We start from the raw sequence: 13,282 nt of genomic DNA, 5'->3' as shown, positions 1-13,282 counted from the left end.
AACCTAGTTTTCCCAGGAGGTCTCCCATCCAGGTACTGACCAGGCTCAGCCCTGCTTAGCTTCAATGGGCAACCCGTCTTGGGCTACAGGGTGATATGGCTGCCGTACTGTATACGGCATATATATTATACACAAAGAAAATCGGCCGATATATCGGTATCGGCCTTTTTTTACTCCCTAATACATTCCACTTAGCTGTCACGCATGTCATCCATCAGGATGGAACGATAACAGCTTTGCAGGCTTACTGTTGTTTTTTTTTTTTGTAGCTGTCGTTATAATAATTTACCATTTTGAGCAGGAGTCCAGGATTGATCGGGAAAACATTTATAAAATGCACCTACAAAGAAGATGGCGCTTGAAAAGTTGAAAAGTTTTCAACTTCTGCCACGAGCAATGGACCCAACGCGACGCGACGGACCCACAATTCATTTCACCAACGCTTGACGTCACTCCATTCAAAGTAAACGAGAGGCATTGATGCTGATGCCCCGTGTGAATGGGGGGTTCATTTTGAGGTATTAGCAAAACAACAAAACTAATGCTTTTCACGGAGCTTACGTAATTACCCATCATAAATTGTGATATAGCCTGGTTCGTTGGTCCGTTAGATCAGATTGCTTTCTCACTACAACCGAACCGCTCCAGAGTTCGTTTTCAATCGAGCCGAGACCACCTCGTTCAGGCGATCTCGGACTGATTGTTTTGGCGCGGATCCGAGCGCGATTGCCGTGTTCACATATGCCCAAACGAACCGAGCTAAGGGGGGAAATGCGCCAGGTTCCGAAACAACAGGCCAGGTGTGAAAGCACCCTGAGACTTTAGTATTTGCAACTTTACAGATCTTCTTTATGCACCAAGAGCTTGTAACACTCCAAAGAGAAAGGAAAACTTGAAATCGCATCATATGACCCCTTTAATGCTAAAAGTGGTTTGCGCTGCCGCAAGCTGTTAGTAAATCTGGCCCTTAGTGTCTTGTTATTAGGGGCCAAGCACCGATGGTGCAATGGCACCGATTGTATTCATTAGTTTCACTCATGTTTATGATAATAACTTTTGAATCTTTTGAAAGGTATCTTTTCCATGTTAATCTGAGTTTTTGTCCTAGCAAGCCGCGACGGTGACACGCAAAATTTCTATTTTAGAAACGGTTTCTATTTCCGTGACGAAGCAGCTGGAACAACATGGAAACTATATGACAGTGATAATCTGAGGTACTGATTATGTGCTTTACTCAAAGTTAAACGTGTCTAAAGTGAGTTTGAATGATAAGTTAGAAATAATGAGTTTTAAATAAATTAAAGCAAACAAGTACGTCAAAACTGCGAACACAATGCAAACCAACAAGCGTTTTCCATGACAAAGATGGTATCAGTCACTCAGTATCAGAGGTCGCATTAAATGTTCCGTCATTTACTGAATTTTTTTAGCAGTGACGGAAAACTCTGAAGGCCATCCGTCACTTTGACAGATTACAGAGGGTGAGCTATTGTAATTTATAACTGTAATTCCCACCCCTGTCCAGTTGGTGGCGAGTGCGCTCCAGTGAGGCAGCAGAGCACAGGATCATCAGCTCCAGAACAAAAATAAAACTGTCACGAGTCTTGCACAGTTTTTTAAATATCTGAAAGTACACTCTTAACATCAGTCAGCTATGCCTTTGATTACGCACAGGGGAGTATCCACTACTAGTAAAGTGAAAGAGATGATCAGTTCACTGCGCTGCCGCTTCGCTTGATCTGAGGTGTCTACAGAGATCTATCACGCCACATTAAAGAGCACCAAAACGGTATTTATTGCCTGAATTTCCTAATAAAATTGACAGAATTTGAAATCTGAGACTTTGTTTCATATCAAATGTAACAACGCACAAAGCTTAGCCCATTGCGATTTATTGGATGGGAGGCGCACTTATATGTACTGTGCATTCATCAAACGAAAACAGCATCGATTGGGATTTAAGAATCGATATTGGTTCATAAAAATGAGAATCTATTAAAATCGAGAAATTTATTTATTTTATTTATTTTTTTTTTACCCAGCCCTAGCATGTTTTGTTGTTTTTAGTGGCCTCCGCTGGCACTATGTATGAATTAGATTAGAAACTTATCCATTTCGTTGCGAGTGCAGTGCACTTCCAGAGAGAGCCCGCCCACACACGCTTTTGATTGGCTGTGATATTTGACTGATTCTGTCGTTTCGTGTTGTCGCATCTGGTGTGGACAGACAAATGGCTTGTCGCGTCGCATGTAGTTAGGACACGGTGTTACGAGTTTAGAACGGCATGAGGGTGAGTAATTAATGACAGAATTTTAATTTTTGGGTGAACTATCCCTTTAATTGCTGCTTGCAGCTAAATTTCTAATTAAATGTATTTCACTGAATTATGTACAGTAGAGTAGAGTATTATGAGAGAGAGGCTGACTGAGCGAGTGTGATTACCTGCATCTGATACAGCATTCATTCTTTAGCTCAATCTCATATTCACAATATAACATTAGTCTGAATGTCCACCGAGGAAAGCGGTATCTTTGTCGTACTATGGTGGCCGAGAGAGCACAACGCACTGCAAATGAAAAAACGCATGCAAATAGAAAAAGCACCAGCAAATTAAGAAAACATCATCAGTTTGACAACACGTGTGCTGCAAATACCCACAACACAACCAAATACAGAAACGCACTGCAAATATGCACAGACCACATCAGAAATATTTAAGGGAACTGCAACAAGCGATGAACCTGGCTGGGACATGCTTATCAATGAGAATTTTTGTTTATTTTAACATCCTGATCACTAACCATATGGTATTTGTACAACTGTGATTATACAAATGGTAATCAATACGCCAAAAACCATGGTTACTATAAGAAAACCATGGTTAATTTGTGGTTACCATGGTTTAACTATAGTAACCATGGTTTTTGGTTTTATTTGTTGTAAAACCAAGGTTAATTTTCATAAGGTTTCCTTTGTGGTCTGTGCTACTTGCAATGCTTTTCTGTATTTGGTTGTGTTGTGAGTAAGAAAAATTATGTCCTTGTTTACAACCTTGTTTCGGTCCTTTTCAACATAAAAGTCTTGGCAACTGACTCATAAAAACACTCTTAACGTCATCTAGTGGTGGAACAATGTAACTAAAATAACCATCGCTAACACACACACACCGCTTCTCAATACTAAATATTATTGTTAATTAAATACTAGTATTATTCATATAAGATATTATTCATTGAACAATAATATTTAAAGCTGAAGTCCGTAAGTTTTGCCTCTTTGTCGCCATCTCTGTTTGAAAACCTGAAAATTGCAGTTACTTGCGGAATTATCTTCCTTGCGTGGGTTGTGCTCCGGCACGGCTCCAGCGCGGATGAATCTAATGTTTTGAGGAGTATGTGTGGCAGTCATTCACCACACCGGTGTGGATATTGTACTTTGTATTCACAGATTCTAGCCTACGTCTTGGAATATATGACTCAAATAAGCATTTTCACCGGATATTGTCATCTTAACAAGTCTGCCACGTTTGTTCTGACCAACTGAGGAAAAAGGCATTACAATAAATTGTGCTACCAATGGTGATTTAATCTAACGATCGATTAGCTCATATCACATCAAACCTTGCAAATTATTATTATTGTTATACTTTATTCTCAGATTATTAATGTTAACAACATCAGCATTGCGTGACTATGAGTACTGTTTGTGTAGATTTCAATTTCTGCACAGTCTAATCTCTAATTTTCATACCATTCGAATTTCATACCAAGAAATTATTAGCATTGCGTGACTATGAGTACTGTTTGTGTAGATTTCAATTTCTGCACAGTCTAATCTAATTGTCATACTCTTCGAATTTCATATTAAGAAATTATTTTAACCCAAAAAGCAAATTATGCTCCCTTCGAATTGGTTGTCTTTAAAATACAAATCTTGTGTAATCCCAGGCTATCTGAAATCAGAAGCACATTTAAAACTGGAATATAATTTAATTTAATTCATGTGTTTCATATAATCCTTTCTGGATTACAATCCGCCATCAAAATGATTTTTTGACATTTAATTATTCTAGCTGCTGTGAGGAAAAGGCTATAAACGATCGGCCACCTGCAGGATCCTCACATGCGATAGCCTAGTAGCCGGGACAACTTCTTTTTGTTTACAGACGTGATGTAATGATGCAGTGCCATGCTCGAATTTCCCATGAAAACCTACCCATAACACTCAAATTAGAAAACATTATTATAAGCTGACCGTTGTGAATCGGGCTAAAGTAAGGCGATAGTTTTGAACACTGGCTGGTTATGTACTTGCTAAAATATTGATTTTGGATCATTTTAAAACCAAAAAAAGTTACGGACTGCAGCTTTAATAAACAACAATAGCCATTATCAAAGTTGCTAGGCAATTCAGTCAAAAATACAAAGAAGGCACTCTGATATACAACATTAAAGTTAGGCTATGTAAAATATAACGTGATGAGATTTTGCTATTTGAAAACTCTTTGCTCTGGAACAAATCATAGATTAATGAGATCAAAGACTGGCCATTAGATTTACCCAAAACGAATTATATCTCATGTTAAACCACTAAAGAGACATCAGAGCCAGCAGTAAATTCCAGAAGATCTGGCCGAGGTGAGGCTGCTCTCAGCGGGTTCATGAGCGCTAAACTGACGGTCTGGAGCTCACATCTCTGAAAACCTCGAAACTAATTTTCAAACAGACATTATCTATATTAACAAACCACATATTTCAGATTCAAGGACCAGAAAGAACTGTTGAGTATATGTTATTTAAATCAATTACTTAAAATCAATGATCGGTGATCAAAGAGTGAACAATCCCAGTATTTAGCATGAGGATCAATGTTTAGAACGTGAAGCATACATATTTAAAGAAGGAGCCAGGAAAACAGGCCCGTCACTCTTCATGCCAGAAAAATGTATTTCATGTAGATGTGAGGTCACAGGGGACTTGAGAATCCTGGTTTTACATCGGAAAACGCAGCCTAATTTGGAAAGTTTACAGAAAGAAAAAAAAACATAGCTAGAATTCCGAGCAGAATTCATGTACGGCTCTCAGCGCTCTTGGGGACAAACCAAAGATGGCATGCCACGGATGCCGATGCCCTGCAGTAATGCTGCAAGACCTCAGCAAATATGCCTCAAACAATCCTTAGTTAATGTGTAAGGGAGAAAGTTCACTGAGTAAAAGCTCCTTAAAATAGCACACACCAAAATAAACCAGCGCTCACAACCTAAATACTGCCTTACTCGCCTTGAGAACAGGCTTTTCACTGCACGCACGCTTAATTAGCCATGTATTAAGACATTCAAAATTGACAATATATATATGGAAAATTTGGCAAAAATATATCACGGGTTTTATCAGGCACCCATTATGATATTTTTCAATGTGGGTTTTAAGGTTATTTTGCATGTTATTAAGCAGTACAACAAAACTGATTTCCCTATTTAAAAAAATACAGCACTACATGGTAACAAAACATAAAAGAAAAAAGAATGACAGATCATTGTGTTCAATACACTCATGTCATGATTCACTTTTATACACTGATCTCACAATACGATACTCTCACAATACTCTAAACAAAAAAAGTTTAAATGGTAAGGTTTTTTTTTATATTGTTACTTGTAACACATGTGATAAACATTTACCAAATGTATAGTTCATTAACCAGACTAGAAATATTCATTATTCTGCTTAACTAAATAGCCAGAATTATGTTAGACACATATGCTTGCACTCTATCCCTGACTACATAAATTTAACTAGTTATAAATGTTATATTTGATTAAATAATGTATTTTATTAATAATTAATATACATGGAAGCTCAAATGTGTGAGCTTCTGGATTTACCATATTCAACGTGCTCTTTGTGTTTGTGTGTCAATCAAGGTTTATATATGTGAATAAAAGCCTAAATTAAATGTCTAAACTTTCATTTTGGGGTGAACTATCCATGATACATATTGTTGCATTTTGTATTGCAAAATATTGGGACACAATATATTGTTAGTCTACATCCCTATTATTCATTCACGCATGGAGCACATTTATTATTATTTATTATAAACGTGTCTCATGTGATAATCTACTAGATAAGCGACATCTTACTGCATAGACTGGTAAAGCAGACATGTATCAAAGCTGTTCATATTCTGTCATTCACCACATTCATACCCAACTAAGGTCACCAGATTGTGTGAAGAAATACAGGGGTCCCCTTAAAGCAGGGGTGCCCAAACTCGGTCCTGGACACCGGCCCTCCAGGACCGAGTTTGGGCACCCCTGCCTTAAAGCAAAGGAGCGTGACACCCCATGTTCTTCAGTTCAGATGCACACAATCAGTAAAATGAGAACTGACCTCTGCTGCGTTGCTGAGTGATGAAGATGATTTCCTCTGACGAGAGTCTTCAGCGCTCATCATCTCAGCGGCCTGACGAGCTCTTCTGCCTGATCTGGCAACCTAACCAACATCATCATCATAGTGAAAATCTAGCAACAACAAGCTGCTCATACTCCATCCCAGAATGAACACGAAAGAAATCAGAAATTACATTTTGCTAAAAGAAAATGAAGCTTGTTTTAGAACAATTACAAAATTTCACGAGCATTGAAGACATTCAATGCTCATATTTACATTACTGCAATGCAAAACAAGTATGATTTATTATTTTAAACGCAAAGTATTGATACATAATGGTAGTATTTGTTGTACTACCTTTATTTCTGATGTAAACATATGAATTTAACCACCAGATTCTCCTGTCAACCCTATTGGCAAAGGGCATCTCAAGAACCGCACGCCAGTGGTTTGAGTCTTACCTCTCAGACAGGTCCTTCAAGGTATCTTGGAGAGCTGAGGTGTCCAAGTCACAACATCTAGCTACTGGGGTGCCTCAGGGCTCAGCTATTGGACCACTTCTCTTCTCTGTCTACATGGCTGGCATCACTAGGTTCTGTCATTCAGAAACACGGCTTTTCATATGCTATACTGTTAGCATGATGTTTGCTCTAAACTGCTGGATGAACTGTTCTTATGATTGTAAAGTATTGTTTTACTGTAGTTGTGCATTATATTTAATTCATTTTAGACTTTGATTTTGTTCTTTGTTTTGAACTTGAACACTGCGGAGCGAGTTGAAGAAACCACTTTTTTTTCCTTTTCTTTTTTTTGGAAAGCCATATTTTGAAAGCAGTTTATTTTAGACCCAAAGTGATTATTCCCAAGGATGCACAGCACCACATCCTGAAATTTATGTGCATATTTAAGTTGGACCCCTTACTGTTATGTGCTCGCTTTAAACACACCGTAAGTAAAACTTGGCTCAACTCACCCCCTACATAAAATTGGGTCCCACTTTATATTTGGTGGCCTTAACTACTATGTCATTACATTTAAATTAATCATTTGATACAATGCACTAATTGTGTACATACATGTTTTTACATTGCACTTATATTTTTAAAAATACATGCATGTAATTACATCTGTAATTTATTTCTGTAATTACATATATATAATTACACTATTGACCCATCTCTTACACCTTAACCCACCCTTAACTACTATGTACTTACATACTTATTGTGTTCATGTTGAATTGCTAAACACTTCTGCTGTTATTGTGGTGCAAGGTTAGGGACAGGTCTGGTGGTATGGGTAGGTTTAAGGCCAGCTAATATAAAGTGGGACCTAAAGTTAAGATATAGAACTGGTATAAAGCTCATGTTGGTATTTTGAAATCAGACTAAACTTCCAGCAGGAGGCGCACAAACTTTACAAACCCAGCGGTCAGACTGAGCGTCTGTGTGCAACTGAGGAGGACATTTGGCGTTTGGATAATTAGGGTTGCACAGTCATTTCTAAAATATTCTACTCGTTTCCATCGCTTTGGGTTACGTAATGTGCAATTACATTTTCTATGCGTTAGCTATTATATAAAGCGATTGCATGAATGGGAAAGCGGAGGAAGCTCCGCCCACCGAACACGTCACTCCGGCTCCGAGTATAAAAGCGCAGCGGGAGCGAAATAAGCCTGGCACTCCAGCGCACCAGCTGAAACGGGGGGAGAGAGAGAGAGAGAGAGAGAGAGCGAGAGAGAGAGCGAGAGAGAGAGCGAGAGCGAGAGAGAGAGAGAGAGAGAGTGCGTCTGACAGCAAGGTCCTCCACAGAAAAGTCCTTCACAGCGCTGGGTTTAGGGGAAAATGCGGCTGGGGAACGCTATGCTGAAAGTCTGGTTTCTTGCAGAGTGCCAATGATGGATGTTTAAGGATGTTATGGGATTACTGTGCAGTGCTTCTATGGAATAAGGTTGCAGCATGGAATCTTATGGAGAAAACAGGCTCAGCACTTGAACTCCATCCAGCCCATAGAGAGGACAACCTGGAATTAGTCTCATTATCCTTTTAAACCTATTCAGCTGAACTGGAACTGTGTTTACTAGACTGACAAGTGTACAGAACAAACCATGCATTTCAGCAGAGGACTGCTGTTTTTCCTTCTCTTAAACAGTGTGACCATGAGTTTCTCTCTGTCGACCTGCACCACGGTGGACATCGACCACATCAAGAAGAAGAGGGTGGAGGCCATCCGGGGTCAGATCCTCAGCAAGCTGCGCCTGACCAGCCCGCCGCAGACCCTGGGCCATAGTCAGGTGCACTATCAAGTGCTGGCCCTCTATAACAGCACTAGGGAACTCCTGGAGGAGTTAGGGCGAGATAGACATCAGAGCTGCGGCCAGGACAACACCGAGACCGAATACTACGCTAAAGAGATACACAAATTCAACATGATCCAGGGCTCCCCTGAAAACAGTAAGTCCACTACGAGGAGGTCTCACACCGGAGACCGGGCAGAATTGAGCCTTCCGTATTTATAGTAACACTTTAAAATAACCATAGAAATAGATCAGGAGGTCATATAAATGCAAAAACGAAACAAAAAAATGGATCTAGTCCTCTAAAGGCCAATGCTGATATCTAGAGACATAAACAATGCAATTTAAAGAATTTCTGAGCATTCACTAAATTCACCAAGAAATATTTGAATACTGAGCATTGACAAGCAGTTCCATTTGTCGAGAGTTATATAATGTAATTCTGTTTAAGTTCTTATAAATTGCTGCAGGCAGGTGATAATAGTGCAGCTGTTCACATGACGAGATTCACCAAACAGGCTTTAATCAGTTTGTTCATAAATGGAAAAACTTGACATCTGAAAAGCATTCGCATGGTTTGTCTGGTCTGTTCGTTCATTGGAGGGTCAGTGCAAAACGATTCCCACCAATTTTCCATGTGTCTCTGGGTCCTGTCCAAGTCCAGACGGGCCCCAGATTATTTGAGGACACAGTGGGAATGTCTTCCTAGTTTAGCACACTTGATTGCACGGAGATTCTGGAGAACTGATGGGATTCAGTGAGATCAGAACCAGACGGTCCTATCAGCATTTTACTGCTGTTTACCCTTCGTAGTAGAACTTGCTGAATTAAATAAACTTCTATATATATTTCAAGATCTTCTCTTGTGGTGTTGTTACACTCATAAAAATAAAGGTTTCTAAAGGGGTTCCCCCCCCCAAAAAACTTTTCCCTAAAGAACCATTTTTCTTAGTGTGAAGAGCATTTTAATGATCTGAACAACCTTTTTCCACTATAAAGAACCTTTTATGAAATTGAAAGATTCCTTGGATGTTATGGAACCATCAGTGCCAATGAAGAACCTTTATTTTTAAGAGTGTACTGGAGGAACCACTAACCCAAGTTCTCGCAGGAACTTATGAGTTCCATTTGGAACGTTCCTCAGAGAAAGAGTTTCTCCAGAAGTTTCTGATCTGAACTGTCTCAAATATCTTTTTTATTTCTAGAGTGTAACACTTGACATGCATAGTCTTCTTTGTGATTCTTTGTGATTTGCTGCTTGTTGTTGGTAGTTGGTGGCAGGTGGTATTAGAAGGAGGGGCTTTCTTCTAGAGAGCATCTGATTGGACAAAATATGACGTGTGCTTGTGAGTGCAAGACAAGGAGTCAACTTTTGTTTTCTCAGAAAGGAACACTTGAAGAATTTTGAAAGCTTATACATGCACATTAGTTAGTCAACTTTTAGGATTGTAAAGAGATTTATACATGACCATTTTAATTTCATTTGTCCTTTTTGAACACCCTTCTTTATAATTTTTTGGAAATAAGATGGCAGCATGTGATTGCAACATATAAATGTATATTTTAGGAGCTTCATATTAAATGATTATCTCCCCACACCACTATGGCAAACGCTCAGCATGTTATTTTTAGATAACGCCCCGCTGGAGACTTCATCCCGCAGCACAGACAAAGAATTTTAGCACTCAAGCGCATCCATAATATTTGTCTGTCCAGCCACTCTCAAAGAGGCCAACATGGAACATTCACGGCTACGGAAAAGAGGTAATCGACCCCCACTGCCATCTATGATCCTGAGTAACGCAAGGTTGTTGAGGAATAAGATGGATGAACTTCGAATCTTAACAAGGGGATGCTTTGAGTACTGGGAGTCCTGTATTATGCTTTTTACTGAGACTTATATATATATTTTTTTTTATTGAATCTTATTATTATGACGATTACAGGTGTGTTGTATGATGTAGTGTGCAACTGGTTGGTTGATAGCAGTTTGTGTATGTGTTGTGTATGTGTTACTTATCTAAGCAGCAGTCACTGGATTGTATGTGTCCAAGACAACTTTCCTTTGGGACAATAAAAGTCTATCTAATCTAATCCACACCGGACTGGCGACAGGATCTCTTTTCTTTCCATTAAGCAGTGTTCAGTTTCAGCAAGCGCGGTATGGGAGAACGTGGCGGGGATGGAGTAATGTATATTCACGTTCCATTCACATCAGCTAAACTAATGGCTTTTTCATGCGCTGTGTTTTGGATGCTCGCGCCGTGTGGAATCATTTACGCATCGTGCTTTTCCAAGCGTCCCAGCAGTGGCTCTGAGTGCATCAACAGGTTACGCTTTCTTATCGGCGCATACAAAAATGACTGCGGGACATCATTGGAAAGCATTTTTGCCATTCCAGACCTGTCTATCCATTAACCAGGAGCAGCACCTCCAGTCGCTGTCTGATTGGCACTGAAACCCTTGAACTGCCATCGTCACAGTCAACTTTCCAGAAAATGTTCTCTACTGACGGAGGAACACCCAGTTAGCAGATAGTGACAGACAGTCTCCTGGTTAACTGTATCTGGCTTTTGGAAATCACGGCCGCGGCCGCCAGAGAGGATCAGAGCTGCAGAAAGAGGCCCTTCTGATATGTTTAATAGTAAGAAGGTGATGTAATTTCCAAGCAAAACAGAGATCGCATTTGCTGGCCAAAACACACAAACACGCACGTTTTTCCTTCTCTTCTTCTCTTGTGTCTCGTCACGTGAGCGCTGGAGTCGGCAGCAGACTTTTGCACATTATCTCATCTCGCAGTCTGCGGCCTTTCAGCCGTCGTGTCATTTATTTGAGGGATTCCACGTTCGCTCAAAGACACTTCAAATAACCGACCGCAAGAGTCAAACAGTCACTTAGCGTGGGTCACAGCCTATTATACAGCGCTTGATAAATGCACTCAAAATATTTACTGCATGACCTCATTTCACTTCGGACTTGCCATTTGGAAGCAGAAAAAAGACAGCACAGGACCTGAAAGAAAACACACGATGTTCTTGTCTTGATTGGCCTTTAAAAGTTGCTTTGATTTGCGTTCAATCTGCTGTGATGGCTGTAGGCTTTGGTGCTTGGAAATGCTTTAACCTTTACAGTTCTGGACTTTAAAGGCTGTTGAATATAGTAGGCTGATTCTTCAGTGAGGGAAACTTTTGAAAAATGAAATGTACGCTTCTATCCTTCCTGGATTACTTGATAAATGCACTCAAAATATTTACTGCATGACCTCATTTCACTTCGGACTTGCCATTTGGAAGCAGAAAAAAGACAGCACAGGACCTGAAAGAAAACACACGATGTTCTTGTCTTGATTGGCCTTTAAAAGTTGCTTTGATTTGCGTTCAATCTGCTGTGATGGCTGTAGGCTTTGGTGCTTGGAAATGCTTTAACCTTTACAGTTCTGGACTTTAAAGGCTGTTGAATATAATAGGCTGATTCTTCAGTGAGGGAAACTTTTGAAAAATGAAATGTACGCTTCTATGCTTCCTGGATTAGATATTTAATCAGCTTTCCAGTGGATTTTGGTATATTGTAAGGAGGTGTGATGGTAATGATATTTCTCTGCCTTTGGAGAAATCATATTGGAAACCATTTGGAGGTCCTGTTAGCTAGCAGTTTATTAAAGGGGTCATATGATGCGAGAGAGAGAGAGAGCGAGAGAGAGAGAGAGAGAGAGCGAGAGGAAGCGCGAGAGAGAGCGCGAGAGAGAGAGAGAGAGAGCGAGAGGAAGCGCGAGAAAAAGCATGTCAACAGATTCTGTTACACCAAATACACAAAATAATGATCTTTAAAAAAGCATCATATGACCCCTTTAACTTTCCGATCTTCAAACTGGCATAGAGCACTACAGTGATGCATTTTTGTATGCCGACTCATAAGTTCATATCACTCTGGTTCCTGCCACAAAAAACCCCCCAATAGGATTTGTCCATTACATTTTGGATTATTGCAGAGAATAAGCTCTGACTAACAGAAGTTTATGATTCTTACTAGTGAACGCAACTTTCATAAGACCTAATACAAAAACGCTAAACAGACGATATAAACAAACTAAACTAGTCACGTGATTTCAGAGTCACCAACATGAAGCTTTGACAACTCTTTCAGGTTTTATTTTAAAACATTTTCCTCGTAACTATCCACTGAGCTCTTTTTGTAGTATTGTGGATGAATTTGTTTGCAGTATTTTTATACATGCATCTTTTTTTCTCTCTGTGGCATAAAGATGTTTCATTTGGCTTCTAGACTTTTGATAAAAGTTTTTTATTGAAAGTTGTGTTCTAAAATGTTTGCTGTGATGATAAAGGCATCCATATTGGTTACAGCAGTTTTTTTTGTATAAAATTACAGATCATAAATACCACTACCCCTTAAAAAATCATTATAAAGTGCATTTCGGCATTTAAAAATGATGAAAGTAATTTAAGAGGCACAAAACAAACGTTTAAAATGATTAAAGCTTATGATTGTCTGTAATATAATAAAGCATATAAGCCCCAAGAAGCCATGGTTTACAGTGAATTTATAACAGCTAAGGGGCGTTGTTAGGCACGACGAG

At 39.4% G+C, this 13,282-nt stretch overlaps 2 protein-coding genes across 3 annotated transcripts in view; one reads left to right on the top strand and one right to left on the bottom strand.

The window, feature by feature from the left end:
- Positions 1-6,488, bottom strand: part of ift43 (intraflagellar transport 43 homolog (Chlamydomonas)) — a 39,856-nt gene extending 33,368 nt beyond the window's left edge. Inside the window, exon 1 of the mRNA XM_016504494.1 lies at positions 6,393-6,488. Coding sequence (XP_016359980.1) covers positions 6,393-6,455 — 63 coding nt within the window. The 5' untranslated portion in view covers positions 6,456-6,488. The remainder of the gene's footprint in view (positions 1-6,392) is intronic.
- A 1,664-nt stretch (positions 6,489-8,152) lies between these two features.
- tgfb3 (transforming growth factor, beta 3) overlaps positions 8,153-13,282 on the top strand; it is a 31,370-nt gene continuing 26,240 nt past the window's right edge. For both annotated transcript variants that reach the window (XM_016504493.1, XM_016504492.1), the window contains exon 1: positions 8,153-8,845. In XM_016504493.1, coding sequence (XP_016359979.1) covers positions 8,500-8,845 — 346 coding nt within the window. In that variant the 5' untranslated portion in view covers positions 8,153-8,499. The remainder of the gene's footprint in view (positions 8,846-13,282) is intronic.

This window comes from Sinocyclocheilus anshuiensis, unplaced genomic scaffold (assembly GCF_001515605.1).
Source record: "Sinocyclocheilus anshuiensis isolate Anshui unplaced genomic scaffold, SAMN03320099.WGS_v1.1 scaffold598, whole genome shotgun sequence".
Taxonomy (NCBI): domain Eukaryota; kingdom Metazoa; phylum Chordata; class Actinopteri; order Cypriniformes; family Cyprinidae; genus Sinocyclocheilus; species Sinocyclocheilus anshuiensis.
The sequence above is the reverse complement of the archived record's forward strand: the minus strand, read 5'-3'. Positions and strand labels throughout refer to the sequence as shown.